The sequence below is a fragment of the Myxine glutinosa genome, chromosome 2 (assembly GCF_964187855.1).
Source record: "Myxine glutinosa chromosome 2, kmMyxGlut1.1, whole genome shotgun sequence".
Taxonomy (NCBI): domain Eukaryota; kingdom Metazoa; phylum Chordata; class Myxini; order Myxiniformes; family Myxinidae; genus Myxine; species Myxine glutinosa.
In genome coordinates this window covers 151,857,680-151,873,511 of record NC_136262.1, presented here as the reverse complement: position 1 = coordinate 151,873,511, position 15,832 = coordinate 151,857,680, and the positions used below count along the sequence as shown (strand labels likewise).

The 15,832-nt window shown below is 45.5% G+C and overlaps 1 protein-coding gene across 4 annotated transcripts in view; it reads right to left on the bottom strand.

Annotated features, from left to right (window-relative positions):
* The window catches only part of HTATSF1 (HIV-1 Tat specific factor 1), a 76,634-nt gene that overhangs the window by 23,831 nt on the left and 36,971 nt on the right, over window positions 1-15,832 (bottom strand). For all 4 annotated transcript variants that reach the window (XM_068106942.2, XM_068106941.2, XM_068106943.2 and 1 more), the window contains exons 6-7: window positions 15,519-15,685; window positions 1,140-1,263 (exon numbers count right to left, since the gene is read on the bottom strand). In XM_068106942.2, the coding sequence (XP_067963043.2) occupies window positions 1,140-1,263; window positions 15,519-15,685 (291 nt within the window). The remainder of the gene's footprint in view (window positions 1-1,139; window positions 1,264-15,518; window positions 15,686-15,832) is intronic.

Here is a 15,832-nt window from a genome sequence, read left to right as displayed (position 1 = left end):
TTTCTTAAAATTTTCAGATGTCACTCCAGATTTCAATAGTTATTTAGTTCACCAGCTCCAATCCCTAAATGTGAAGACAGATTTTGATTATATACCTTAATAAGTCCGTGAGAGGTCATCGTGGAAAATCGCCAAGGCATTTTTGAATAGGCCAAAACAAAATGGCGGCTTCAGACCCCAGCGAGGTGACAGCGGACTGACCAAGGATAAGCCTTTTTTTTTTTTCTTGATGAGCACCCCCTAACTTATCTTCAAAAGGGGTGTTTAAATTTACCCAAATACTCAGTTTTCATTCATGCACTCCCTTGGAGTTCCCTTAGTATGCATGCAAAGTTTTGGGTGGCTAGGTTTCATGGTTTTGGAGGAGACACACACTGACACACTGACATTTATTATTATATAATTACTGTTCTTTAATTAGTCCATTCGTATGGTCAATTATTTCATGAAGTCCCAGCAAGACTTTTTATGCAAGATCTAAGGCTCGTAGTGGAGCCACCATTCACACATCACACACTCACATGGACATACAGACAAGACACAGCACAGGACTATTAGACAAGACAAATACAGCCACTGAGATTGGGGGAAGTGCCATCACGTTCCGGAATACTTGGGGTACCAGCAACGTCACAACAATGGCACCGTTTTCCTCACCGCACTCAGAGGGGCATTTCCTAAGGAGGAACTTCCTCCTACCTATCAATACCAACCGATGGGAATTGTCCATGCTCGTAACCTTTTAAATGCTGAACATCTAGCGAGGAAGCAGCACGTACCATTTGAAAAATCTTTGGCTTGAACCGCTGACCTCCCAGACTCAGAGCGGCTGCTCTAATCATCACACCAGAAAGTCTGGTCAATTCATGAATCATCACGATTCATGTTTGTTCAAACATATCTCTGTTAGTCTTGACACAATATTTAGACCTAGCTCACAATTTATTTTGAGAAACGCACATTTATAAATGTATATATATTTAGGATTTCTGGAATTTTTCAATAATCAATTTAATTTCTCTACCCACTCTGCTTTATTAACCATGTCCGAATGATTAAAGAAAATCACCGTATATCCTCTTTGCTTTTGTGTTTTTACCCATTAGACCAAAAACAAGGAAGTGTCAATCAATCCTTACCTCAAAGTCCTGTGGGTGGAAAAAGTTCCGGAGAATAACAACCTTTTCGTGTCGCTTTCGACCAAAAGATTCTGCTTCTTCGGAAACAGAACCTTGCTGTTTATGTGGTTGCCAGTCAAGTTGTCTGCAAATGTGTGAGGTAGGAAAGCGGGGAAAAGGAAAGGTGACATTAGATTTCTTTTCATTTGATCTAGTATTCTAGTGTATTCTAGTATAGTATCTAGTATTCTAGTCCAGCAGTTAAATGAGTAAATAAATACAAGTTCCCTAACAAGGAACTTCAACACAGGAGGATGTCATCACGCCCATCAAGAAACCGGAATTTTGAGGAGGGTTCTTCAGGTTCGGGTCGTGACCCTAGGTTAGGGAACTCCTGCTCGAAAGTCAAACCCTTACACCACCGAGTCTCGTTAAAAAGAAGATTCTAGCAATTCGGTTAGAAAGATAATTTAATATAAATTTATGATAAATAATATACTGCATATAAAAACTTGATGTCATTTTGTAAGACCAAACAAAACTACAAATATGGATGCAGAGAGCTCTTTTCAGGTGGTAAAGAAAAACCAAAACATGGAGGCCGCAGACCAAAGCACTCTCATGAGAAAATCTGTGAATCCTCAAAACTCCCTTCCTGTCCTGACTCCCCCCTTGCTCTTCATGACATGCTTACCGTCTTCCTCTTCTGTTGTGTTTTACTCTTTTGAACACCGCATCATAAAGTTTACCCAATAATCGTAAAGGTTAGCAAAAGCAGCTGGGAAGTCTTGCACACAATATGGACTAACTTCCCGAAAATAATTACCAGGAATTACCTTATATGCCATCGAGATGCTTTCATTTTGAGGTCGAGTTTACAACGAAATAATCCAAGGCAAGCTCTTTCGCACTTTTGGGGTGTATAAACACTCTTCCTCCTCTTAATTCTATTTTAATCTGACAGACAACTTTTCTCTTGGCCTACAATACTGCATCGTATCAAATTTTACCCAAATGTGACAGCAGCACTATTTTATGGGAAATGCAGGGAAATGCTTTTGGTCATATTAACTTAGAACCAGCTCCATGTTGATGAACCCCAAAAGGTGAAACAGCCATCCTTGACATTTCTTTGCTTAGCTGACCTATCTAATACAATTATCCACCTATAGATAGCAAGAGGCACTTTCTGGTAGCTTGGCAGAAGTAAACTCTCAGTAAGAGAAAACTGGAAATTTGGGAGAAGGTGGGGTTGGGGAGTAGGGGGGGGGGGGGGGGGGGGGGGGAGTTGATGTAGGTAGAAAAGATCATTGTTTTCAATGGGGAGTGATCCAAGATGGTGGACAACAGCTGTCTTGAAGAACTGGAGGGAATAATGAGATTGGAGAGATTATGGAAGGTTATGGATTATGGAAGGATCATGGAAGGTGTATGGCTTTGTCCAGCCATAGGCGGTCTTCCATAGTCCAAGGGACTTGGACTTCCGGTCCCTCGAGCGACGGGGCTTGCTTCGATCTCTCGACGGCATCAAAGTTTGAGTATTTTCCCGTTCGTGTCTTTGTCAAATTTCCGCTGGCTATTTTGTTGTGTATGTGTTATTGTGTGTTTCTATTTGGTTTTGGCTTTGTAGTTGTTGCAAATTTGTGTGTAATTAGTCGTTTTTTTGTTCGCGCCTCGTGCCGCGGCCTGGTCTCTCCAGGCTCCCTCCCCCCCGTCAGTGTTTTGTAAATATGGGTTCTTTCCTTCATAGTATTTGCTTGTTTCTTTGATTTTCTTTTCTCCCCCCTACCTCTCACGAACATCTTACCCTTTGTCCAGCGTTTTGAAAACAGAACAAACAAATAAAGAAAAATAAAAAGAAAAATTCTATATTAATTCTTTCTCTCCTCCCGGACACATGCTTGTTCGCTGTCCTCCTCGTCTCGACTTGTGCCCCGCCCCCTATATCTCGTTTTTCTTCCACCTCTGCTCCTGCTTTCTCAAATCCACATTCTCACTTAAAGACTTTTCCCAGATTGTTTTTCATGGTTTTGTTTAAATATTATATAAATATGTTTAAACCGCAGCCGTGATGCTGACGCCGCCCTCCCCCCTTCCCCCCCCCCACCCCCCCCCCCCCCCAGAATTTCCATGTTTTAAACGTTTCCCAGTGTATACCCTGGATTAGAATAGGTACACCGTATCCCTGCATGCCGTAAGAGACGACTAAGAGGGTCGGCGTCAGGAAGGGCATCCAGCCATAAAAACATTGCCTCAAAAAGAGGACCATGACGATTATAACTACATATGGGCAGGGTACAGCCCGAAGTGGAGATCGGTTTCTGAGGTTTGGGACATGGAATGTAGGGATAATGACAGGGAGATCAGGAGAAGTGGTGGAAGTATTGGTCAGAAGAAGAGTGGACATATGTTGTGTGCAAGAGACGAGATGGAAGGGAAGTGGTGTGAGAATGGTGAAGGGTAGGCAGGGACAGAAACACAAGTTTATGTGGCAAGGGTGCCTGGAGGGCATGAATGGTGTTGGTGTCCTGTTTTCCGAGGAGTTTGTAGACAGTGTGGTGAGTGTGACTAGAGTGAGTGATAGGTTGATGATGGTGAAAATGATGACTGGAAAGCTCTTGGTGAACGTCATCTCGGGATATGCTCCGCAGGTTGGTCGAAGCGATGAAGAGAAGGACAAGTTCTGGTGTGCGATAGAGAAGCTGATGGAAAACGTGAAATATGAGGAAGTTGTTGTGGTAGGAGGAGACCTAAATGGACATGTGGGAAGGAGTATGGATGGTTTTGACGGAGTTCATGGGGGTTACGGATATGGTGTGAGAAATGGAGAAGGTGAAAGGATTGTGGAGTTTGCTGATGGAGCTGATTTGTTGATTTGTAATACTCAGTTCCAGAAAGAGGATAATAAGCTTGTTACATACATGGCAGGTGGGTCAACGACAACCGTTGACTACCTGATGGTGCATAGGCGAGATAGGGGGCACCTCCGGGACACAAAGGTGATCCTGGGGGAGGAGGCTGTTTCACAGCACCACTTGGTTGTCTGCGACATAAGGGTGAAAGGTGCGAGGAGAGCTCGGCGGGTGAAGTACCAACCGAGAATGAAGGTGTGGAGGTTGAAAGAGGTGACAGTAAGGGAGGCATTAAAAGAGAGGCTGAGTCGGGTCGAGGATGATGTGCTTGAGCTTGAAAGTGGTTGGATGTCAATGAAAGGTAGTCTGTTGGGAGCCGTTGGTGAGGTATGTGGATGGACAAAAGGACCACCGAGGCACTCGGAAACATGGTGGCGGGATGATGAAGCTGGAAAGAGGATTGACGAGAAGAGGAAGAAGTTCAAGGAGTGGCAGGAGGCGAAGGGTACGGGAGCAGAAACAGCAGAGCATGAAAGTTATAAGGCAGCCAGGAAGGCTGCAAAGAAAGAGGTAGCAAAGGCGCAGGAGGCATGTAGGAAAATGTTCGGAGAACTCTTGGATTCGGAAGAGGGTCAGAAAGCAGTATTCAGGATTGCAAAGCAGATAGCGAAAGAGAGGTGTGATGTGATGGGGGTGAGTTGCTTGAAGGATGAAGTGGGACAAATCGTTGTCGACCAAGATGGAATTAAAGGAAGATGGAAAAGATATATGGAAATGCTGTTGAATACAGAGAATGAATGGGATGGCAACATAGAGACAACATACAACAACAACATGCATTTTAAAGGCCATTTTCCCTTCTAGAGCGGGGGTTAGCCTTGCGGTCCCCATGACAATCTTCTCCATTTTGCCCTATTTTCTGCATCTCTCCTTGTTAACCCCCTTGCCCACATTTCTTCTTCCACCATCTTTAGCCAAGTCTTTCTCGGTCTTCCCCGTCCTCTACTTCCTTCTACATTCATTTCCATCACTCTTCTCAACCAGTCACTTTCATCCTTCCTCAACACATGACCAAACCATCTCAACCTGTTCCTCTTCACAGCATCAATCACAGGCTCTATTCCCATCATCTTTCACAATTCATCATTTGTCTTCCTCTCAACGATACTCTGCACATCCGTCGAACCATTCGCATTTCCACCCTTTCCAACCTTCGTTGCTGCTCTACGTTCATTACCCATGTCTCGCTCCCATAAATCATAACACTTCTCACACATGCAGCACACACCTTTCCCTTCAGCTTCAACAACACTCCCCTCATCAGCACGCCACTCAGTTCCCGAAACTTCTTCCATGCACATCTCACTCTCGCAACCGTTGCCGAGTCTGATCCATCTTCTCCATTCAGCATGTCTCCGAGGTAGCAAAATGTTTTCACACCTTCCAGCTTCACGCCGTCTCCAAGATCCAACTCAACATTTCCTCCATCTGCAGCTCCCTCTGTGCACACCTTACATTTGAATGTAGCTGCCACACTGGTTAATGACCCTCTCAGACCACTACATTTTTGATGAACCCACTCAGCGCACATTGTACATTGAATGGAGTTCACTCCAACACCCTTCCTACACACAGCACAGGGCCACTTCCCAGTTCTTTCCACCTCACCACATGCTTTACCACTTGCCATCACCTTCGTCTTTCCGATATTCACCTTCAGACCTTTTGTCTCCATACATTCCTTCCACTTGTTCATCTTTTCCTTCAGTCCATCCATACTTTCCGCAATCAACTCCAGATCATCTGCATACAACAACTCCCACGGTAAACCCTCCTTTACGTTCTGAGCCAGCACCTCCATCACAGCTACAAATAGTAGTGGACTTAGTACCGACCCCTGATGCACTCCCACCTTCACCTCAAACTCACCACTGTTCCCGTCCTTCGTCCTTACAGCTGTGCGTGCTCTTTTGTACATTGCCATCACTACTCTGATCAACCATTCCTCCACTCCTAACTTCCTCAATGCCCATGTCAATACTTTGCGTGGAACCCGATCAAATGCTTTCTCCAGATCAACAAACCCAAGAAACAACTTCTTCCTCTTCTCCATGTACTTCTCCTGCAACTGCCTCACAATGAAAAGCGCGTCTGTCGTTCCTCTTCCTGGCATAAATCCAAACTGCATTTCGTCGATCTTCACTTTCTTCCTTATCCTCCTCTCCAACACCCTTTCCAATACCTTCATTCCATGCTCCAATAACTTTATCGCTCGGTACGAGCCACACTCCAGAGGGTCACCTTTCCCCTTGTATAGAGGGACGAGGGTACTCAGTTCCCAATTCACTGGAATGCGGCCTTCTTTCACCACCAGATTACAGATCTCTGTCATTCTCTTCGCACCCCAACTTCCTGCTGCCTTCAACATATCTCCCACAACTCCCGCCGGCCCTCCCGCTTTTCTACCATTCATTGCTTTTATCGCTTCCTCAACTTCCTTCTCAGTTATCTTCTCTGCCGGTCCTAAAACTGGGTTACTCTCTATGTTGCCATCCCATTCATTCTCTGTATTCAACAGCATTTCCATATATCTTTTCCATCTTCCTTTAATTGCATCTGGGTCGACAACGATTTGTCCCACTTCATCCTTCAAGCAACGCACCCCCATCACATCACACCTCTCTTTCGCTATCTGCTTTGCAATCCTGAATACTGCTTTCTGACCCTCTTCCGAATCCAAGCGTTCTCCGAACATTTTCCTACATGCCTCCTGCGCCTTTGCTACCTCTTTCTTTGCAGCCTTCCTGGCTGCCTTATAACTTTCATGCTCTGCTGTTTCTGCTCCCGTACCCTTCGCCTTCTGCCACTCCTTGAACTTCTTCCTCTTCTCGTCAATCCTCTTTCCAACTTCATCATCCCACCACCATGTTTCCGAGTGCCTCGGTGGTCCTTTTGTCCATCCACATACCTCACCAACGGCTCCCAACAGACTACCTTTCATTGACATCCAACCACTTTCAAGCTCAACCACATCATCCTCGACCCTACTCAGCCTCTCTTTTAATGCCTCCCTTACTGTCACCTCTTTCAACCTCCACACCTTCATTCTCGGTTGGTACTTCACCCGCCGAGCTCTCCTCGCACCTTTCACCCTTATGTCGCAGACAACCAAGTGGTGCTGTGAAACAGCCTCCTCCCCCGGGATCACCTTTGTGTCCCAGAGGTGCCCCCTATCTCGCCTACGCACCATCAGGTAGTCAACGGTTGTCGTCGACCCACCTGACGTGTATGTAACAAGCTTATTATCCTCTTTCTGGAACTGAGTATTACAAATCAACAAATCAGCTCCATCAGCAAACTCCAAAATCCTTTCACCTTCTCCATTTCTCACACCATATCCGTAACCCCCATGAACTCCGTCAAAACCATCCATATTCCTTCCCACATGTCCATTTAGGTCTCCTCCTACCACAACAACTTCCTCATCTTTCACGTTTTCCATCAGCTTCTCTATCGCACACCAGAACTTGTCCTTCTCTTCATCGCTTCGACCAACCTGCGGAGCATATCCGAGATGACGTTCACCAAGAGCTTTCCAGTCATCATTTTCACCATCATCAACCTATCACTCACTCTAGTCACACTCACCACACTGTCTACAAACTCCTCAGAAAACAGGACACCAACACCATTCACGCCCTCCAGGCACCCTTGCCACATAAACTTGTGTTTCTGTCCCTGCCTACCCTTCACCATTCTCACACCACTTCCCTTCCATCTCGTCTCTTGCACACAACATATGTCCACTCTTCTTCTGACCAATACTTCCACCACTTCTCCTGATCTCCCTGTCATTGTCCCTACATTCCATGTCCCAAACCTCAGAAACCGATCTCCACTTCGGGCTGTACCCTGCCCATTTGTAGTTGTAATTGTCATGGTTCTCTTTTTGAGGCAATGTCTTTTATGGCCGGATGCCCTTCCTGACGCCAACCCTCTTAGTCGTCTCTTACGACATGCAGGGATACGGTGTACCTATTCTAATCCAGGGTACACACTGGGAAACGTTTAAAACATGGAAATTCTGGGGAAGGGGGGGGGGGGGGGCGGCGTCAGCATCACGGCTGCGGTTTAAACATATTTAAATAATATTTAAACAAAACCATGAAAAACAATCTGGGAAAAGTCTCTATGGCAACATAGAGAGTAACCCAGTTTTAGGACCGGCAGCGAAGATAACTGAGAAGGAAGTTGAGGAAGCGATAAAAGCAATGAAGGGTAGAAAAGCGGAAGGGCCGACGGGAGTTGTGGGAGATAAAATAATAATAATAATAAAGGAGTCTTATATAGCCCCATCAAGCAGAGTAAACTACCCTCATGGCGCTTTACATTATCATGCGAACGCACACACACCGCACACACACAAACAAACATACACACACACAGACACACCTTCACTCTTGCCCTATTCCTCTCCCTCCCCATTCAAAACCCACAGATGTGTACTCCCCCTCCTCCTCCCCTCCCTCCCCCGCACATGTACACAGACATACTCTCGATCTCTGTCCCACCTCAAACCAAAGGGAAAACAGGACTTAGACTTTGAAAGACTTGTGAAACAGATAGGTTTTGAGGGAGGTTTTAAAGGCAGGAAGAGAGTCAACATGTCGAACAGAGGAAGGCAAGTCATTCCAGAGCGGAGGTGCAGCAAAGGAAAAGGATTTCTCGCCAAACGACTTGGTGCTGGTGCGCGGCGGCTCTAAGGTCATAGAGTCGTCGCTTGAACGAAGCCGTCGCCGAGGTTCATAGAGAGTGAGCAAATCGGAGAGATAGTGAGGTCCCGCTCCACACAATGATTTATAACATAGTGTGCAAATTTTGTATTGCACACGAGCAGAGACAGGCAGCCAGTGTAAAGATTCAAGAAGCGGAGTAACATGGTCAGACTTCTTCGCCTTACAGACAAGACGAGCGGCAGAGTTTTGAACCTTTTGTAACTTATCCAAGAGAAACTGAGGGCAGCCAGCATACAAAGAATTACAATAGTCTAGCCTTGAGAGGACAAGGGCACAGACCAGAGTTAGAGCAGCTTGAGGAGTAAGAAAGTGGCGAATGGATGCGATCTTTCGCAGCTGAAAGTATGCTGATTTGCAAGTTTGAAGTACTTGCTTGGAAAATGTCATGTTACAGTCGAAAACCACACCAAGGTTCTTGGCTGACGAAACAAAGTTTACATCGGTTTCACCAACATGAATAGTGGTAGGAAGTGAACATTGTGGAGGACATCTGTGCGATCTTACAATCATAGACTCTGTTTTAGCATCGTTCAGCTGAAGTTTGTTTTGGGTCATCCACGCCTTCACGTCGGCAATACAGCCTTCTAACACTTCAACAGTGGGCACGATTTGTTGAATCGTGCTTCCTTTGTACAGCTGATTGTCGTCCGCAAAGGCATGGTGATCAACTGAATGTCTGGCAACAAGATCAAATAGAGGCTGAGTGTACAAAAGAAAGAGGATAGGTCCCAGGACTGAGCCCTGGGGAACGCCAAAGGAAAGCGGAGAAGGGGCTGATTTCTGGCCATTGACAACAACTGTTTGCACTCTATCAGTAAGATAGGACATCAGCCAAGAAAGGGGAGTACCAGTTATACCAAATGTGATTTCAAGACGACGAATTAAGACACTATGGTCAATCGTGTCAAAGGCGGCAGACAAGTCCAAAAGAGCAAGAACGGAAACCTTACCACAGTCAAGAGAGGTCAGAAGATCATTGGTTATTCTTAGGAGAGCGGTATCGGTGCTATGGCCTGGTCTATATGCTGACTGGCGAGAATTGAAAAGATTATTTGAAACTAGATGGTCATTCATCTGTGATAGTACAATTCTTTCTGTGATCTTTGACAGGAAAGACAGGTTGGAGATAGGACGGTAATTTTTCATGTCGTTAAGGTCAAGGGTGGGCTTTTTAAGAAGTGGTTTAACAAGAGCTTGTTTAAAGAGAAGCGGAAATGAACCAGTAATCAGAGAATCATTGATAACTGCAGTAATACATGGGAGGAGGGTGTCCAAACACTCAATAAACAAATCGGTGGGAAGGGGGTCAAGATCACATGTTTTTGTGTTTGACTTGAGGATTGTACATTTGACAATTTCCTCAGTAACAGGAGTAAACGAACTAAGAGGTCGTCCGTGAAAGCAGTGTTCAGCATCATCGAAGGAAAGGAGTGACTGCTTGTCAAGATTGTTTCTTATTGACTGAATTTTATTGTGAAAGAAATGCAGGAAGCGTTGGGGTAGTTCGTTTTGAGGAAATACAGTGGGAAGAACGGATTTATTTTTGGTAGCAAACAGGCGGTTGGTAATGCTGAACAGTTGCTTGCAGGAGGAGCTCCTAGTAATCCGATCAGAAATATATGACGTTTTTGCTTTCAGAATGATTTTTATGACGCGTCTTTTAGCTATGTTATACAACTGTTTATGGGCTGTGAGGCCAGTCTTCAGCCACTGTCTCTCGGCACGTCGTCGTTCCTTTTTGGCAGCCCTGACTTCGTCGCTGACTGCGCTGAACCACGGAGTACTCCTGCGTCTGGGAACGGCACGCCGTGTCGCTGGAGCATGACAGTCCAACGCTGTGCGGAGGCAACAGTCGAGGTCTTCTGCAGTGACGTAGGAACGGCCAGAGAGACGGGTGTGAAGGTCCTCTTTAAAGGCGGAACGGTCGATGGCACGAATGTTGCGGGCAGTGATGAAGGTGGGCTGAAGACGAGGAACAGCAATACTCAGGTGGCTGGTGACACAGAAGTGGTCCGAGGTGATAGCACAGGTCACTGACGTGGACTGCACCAACTGATCATCGCATCTGTGCACTAACCAATCCAGGATGTGTCCTTTAACGTGTGTAGGTTGGGAGACAGATTGAGACAGACTAAAAGTAGAAAGGAGATCAATGATCTTTGAAGTGAGAGGATGTTGTGGTTGGTCGTAGTGGACGTTGAAATCTCCAAGAATCAAGACGAAATCAGGAAGAGTATTGCAGTGGTCGAGCAGATTAGGAAGCTGGGTCACGAACATAGAGTCAGTAAGCTTGTTTTTCCGGTTAGGTGGAGGTCGGTAGAGGCAGAAGAAATGAAGAGTGTTTTCTGACAGAGTGAAGGTGACATGGGCTAGCTCGTAGGATGAATGGTCGAACGAAAAAGTCATGGTGAAGGAGACAAAGGGAGAGAAGTTGTCTCTGTAAATAACAGCCATGCCCCCACCCCTAGAGGAGCGAGGAAATGACTGCAGGGTGTATCCAAGTGGGGTGAGATCAGCACATCTCGCTTCGTCGCCACTGGATCGGAGCCAAGTTTCGGTCAGAAAAAGCACGTCGATATCGTTATCTTGAATAAAAGAGGTAATTTCGGTTCGCTTTTCAGGACTACTCACAGACTGAGCGTTGAATCAGGCGAGATACAGGTCAGAACGGTGTTGTTTTGGTGCTGTGTATGTTCTACAGGGATAGATGAGGTTATTGAAGTTGACAGGGGACACTTTTTCGCAGGAATTATTAAAATGTGGGTCGGGCCGTCGCTGGTCGCGAAGAGAAATCACAATCGGTATTTTTCTCTGCTTTCTCCTCCCGCCTCGCCCGGTGCGTTTTCTCGGGAGACCAACGCCGATTTCAAGTTATCTGAGGCCTGACACGAGTCCAGGAGTCAATCGAGTGGTGTTGTTTAAAGACAAAAGTTTTTGCCGAGTGTAGCGAATAGGTCTCGGGATAGAGGGGTTAGAGCGGATAGTCGAGCTCGGTACATGCAGCGGTGCATGCAGAGGTGGGGCAAGCGATGGGGCGGGCGATGGGACGGGCGATGGGGCGGGCGATGGGCCGGGCGATGGGACGAGAGGTGGGACGAGAGGTGGGACGAGAGGTGGGGCGAGACGGGGAAAAGAACTGTCTTGTTGAGAGGCGCACACCGGGGCCGCGTGAGGCTCAACGAAAAAACATGGCGGGAACTTACAGTTCGAAATTTTCAACTTGGTGGCGAGTAAAAACCAAAGTACTGCAAATCTCACGGGCAGACACACCGCCATAAGCCAGGAAACGAAACAGAGATCCATCACAATCATTCACACAAAGCACAACACGACAGCACACGCTAAATCCAACAGAATCAATCAAATACACAGGACGACCGACTCAGCCCAGCCTGCTAGGCGAATGACCCGGAAGTCATTGTGGCAGCAGGAACTTTGGGTGTGAAGAGAATGACAGAGATCTGTAATCTGGTGGTGAAAGAAGGCCGTATTCCAGTGGATTGGGAACTGAGTACCCTCGTCCCTCTATACAAGGGGAAAGGTGACCCTCTGGAGTGTGGCTCGTACCGAGCAATAAAGTTATTGGAGCATGGAAGGAAGGTATTGGAAAGGGTGTTGGAGAGGAGGATAAGGAAGAAAGTGAAGATTACTATTGAACCTTACTATTGGAACCCGATCAGAGCGATATAATTCGTACCACGCTCAGTCAATGATGGAAGGAACGAAACGGTCGAATCAATGGAAGAACACGTTTCATTATTATTTACACAATGATTGGTAGAAGAAGCAGAGACACAGGGCAGTCATAAACAGTCTTACTTATCTCTCCAGACAATGGGCCCATTCACACTCACAGGGGGATGAAGGAGGAATTGTTCATGTGCTGAACGCGCCGGCTTTGGTCGTCCAGGAACAGCTCACCCGGCGTGGCCCTCTGGCGGTCACCGCACGTCCCCCGACGAAGACAGGCAGGCAGGCGGGAAAATCTTCACGGCGTGTATCTCAGCGAAGGCAGGCAGGAGGAAATATACGCGCGTCTCTGGCCCGGCACGGCTGTCTTTCACAGCGCGATTAATACAACGGCGCGCTTTCACTCTCGTAACTCAACGGAGGATCTGACTCCAGCTCAACTGAGGACTCAACTTGTAACCCATGCGCGTTTCACCCGAGTTCATAACTTGTAACTCGTCCGCCTCCCTTCTCATAACTGAGGTGGGGGCTCTGGGCACAGGGTTATATTGCCACGCCCTGGCCCGCATCGAATGTTCCAAGCCCCGCCTTTTGCCGCAGTGGTAAGCCACTCCCCTCGAGCCCTGATTGGCGGCTCGTGCTTACCGTCACTCCCACTCCTGCTGTCCCGCCTTCCTTCAGCCTTGATCGACTTGTTCAGGCCAGCCTCGTGGGATTTCGCGCCAAATCCAAAAGCATCGAGGCAGCATAAGCATCGTAAAGGACCTCACTCTCATTATTCTACTCAACGCAAACTAAACACAGGAAAGGTCTACGCTTACACTTACTATGAAATAACTGAACTTAAACGAGGCTACATGTTGTAGTGTAACTAAACTATGAGGGGAAATTAACCTTTTATTGTAAAAACACAAAACCGCAACAATATATATATATATATATATGTTTGTATATACATATCTTATATCTTCTTCTTCTATATATATAAAAGAAAGTTTTTGTTTGTTTGTTTTTTGTTTGTTTGTCTGCACGTGCTAATCTCCTGAAGCCTCTGAAAGAAAGATAGGAGGAAACCTCTGAAACAAAAAATGTCGGGACGGGCCCCGGGAAGGTTATATTATAGGCTAGGTGGCGAGGCCGATCGAGGCCGCCTTGACCGGACTGGGCCCATTTCGCAATAAATCTTCTTCTTCTTTCAAAATTCTCTTGGAAGTACAACTTATGCATTTAATAGGAATATCTGACTGATTGCGACACATGCTTTCAAAATTCTCTCTCACAGGGCCCGACAGAAGAAAGAACAAGGAATCGTTGAGCACTAACTGATACTGGGCTCGCGTCAGACCGATGTAGAGAAGATTAAATTCATTCAAAAAGAACCCGGGCAACGCCGGGTGCATTCAGCTAGTATATATATATATATTCAATATAATGATCTTTTGACTTATTAGGAAAAGTTAGTTTGCAGTCAAGCAAGGAATGTGGTTGCCATAAAGACCGAGTGAATAATGATTCATTGCATCCCTGGGCAACTGCAACTCCGTGTGCAACAATAATTAACTTTCTTGATCCGAATATGTTTTTCATATAAATCGCTATTCGCTATGCAGTTGATTTAAGGGATTTATTAAGCCATATAGACAACTCTTATATGACAATTGGGAAAATAAATACCTGTAATTGATACAGTAATTAATTAAATAAGGACTTTCCTATTTAATGGCATGCAAGTCTAAAGTTTGAACATGAATCTTGGTTGATTGTAAGTTGTATCACTACGTTCTCATGTTAAAATATGTGTGAATTTGCAATATAATATGATAACCCTTACTGGTCAATTAGCAAAATGCTCAAATCCAGTAAACAATAATGTTGAAAGATGAATGAACGACAGACATGTGCTTGCAAAACTCATACAGGTAGTTCTAAAGTAATGAGCAAATAATGAGTAAACATATATCCACTTATTTCTTGTGAGGTGTACAAATTTAGTTTTGTGAAAAAGCTTTACATTGAGATGGTAAATGGAGCTTGACCTTCCTATGTCCCTCAAGTCTTCAAGCATAATTAAAGAGTTCTGGCTCCGCATAGTCTGATGTGGACAATGAGAAAAACAGATGTCCCTCATTAAAAAAACACATATGCAGGTCTTACCTTTTTCTCTCAGCCCCCATCTCTCTCCCCCCCCCTCCCCACTCACTCCACACTTGACCAATCACACTGCATCCCTCGATCCTTGCATCGCTCCCACTCCATACTTCACTCGACCAATCACACTGCTCTCCCCCCCCCCCCCCTCCACTCACTCCATATTTGACCAATCCCATCTTTGCTCCTCCCACTACTTGCCCCTCCCAATTTGTATTTCTTTTGTTTCCAGCCAGTATAAAGGGACTTGCTTTGACTACAGGATTTAGGATTCGCTTGGCTGTCGAAACTGTATGCTGATACTGATACTGTGTATGCTGGTGTATTTGGTGTGTCTTTATGATGTTTTCTTTGATGTATATCTCCACTGTACCAGGTGAAATCCTCCAGGTATTAAACTCTGTAAAAAAAATCTTCTGATTGGTGGGGACATTGGATTTTTAAACATTCAATTAATTTAATTATTTAAATTCCACGACATCCCCCAGATCTCCATCCCTTAAAGCATTTGTGGGACTGTCTGGAGAGGCACCTAAAGCATCGGTTTCCTCCTCCATCAAACCGACGTGAATTGGAGGACTTCCTTGTGGAGGAATGGTGCCACATTCCTGCAGAACAGTAGTTCCAGGCCCTTGTTGACTTCATACCACGTTGTATCGATGCCATACTGGATGCATGTGGTGGCCCAACACCCTACTAAGTGACAATCTGTTGGTGTTTCCATTTTTTGTCTGCTACCTGTACTAAAGCAAGCATGGTCCCAAGTAAAAGACACGCTCTCTCCGATAAAGACAATCTGACCTTTTGTCATGCGACAAAATTCACGATGGTTGTGCCTTTTGCAATATTTCTGATTTATTGCACAATATACAGTACATGGTGAATTCTATCCACATTCTCAAACTGTGACATACCTTTGTTGCTTTTGCATTTTCTTCTTTTGTTCCTTTGTTCGTTTCTTTCGTTTGTTGGCATCAAAGTCCCCCTTGAGACTGAACTTGGCTGGCTCTACCTTAAGGATGCCACCATCTTGCGTGGGAGTCTCATCCAAGAGCAGAATGGCCAGGTCTACAGACTCACGCTACCAGGAATTAGACAAAAGGTTGAAATGATTAAGAAGTGGGGAAGAAAGAGGTTAGAGACATGAGTAGTTTGTTATTTGCAAATTTAGGCGAGGTTGTTTATTAGTCTGTCTTAGGAATCTTGAATTTGACCATCATGGACTTTT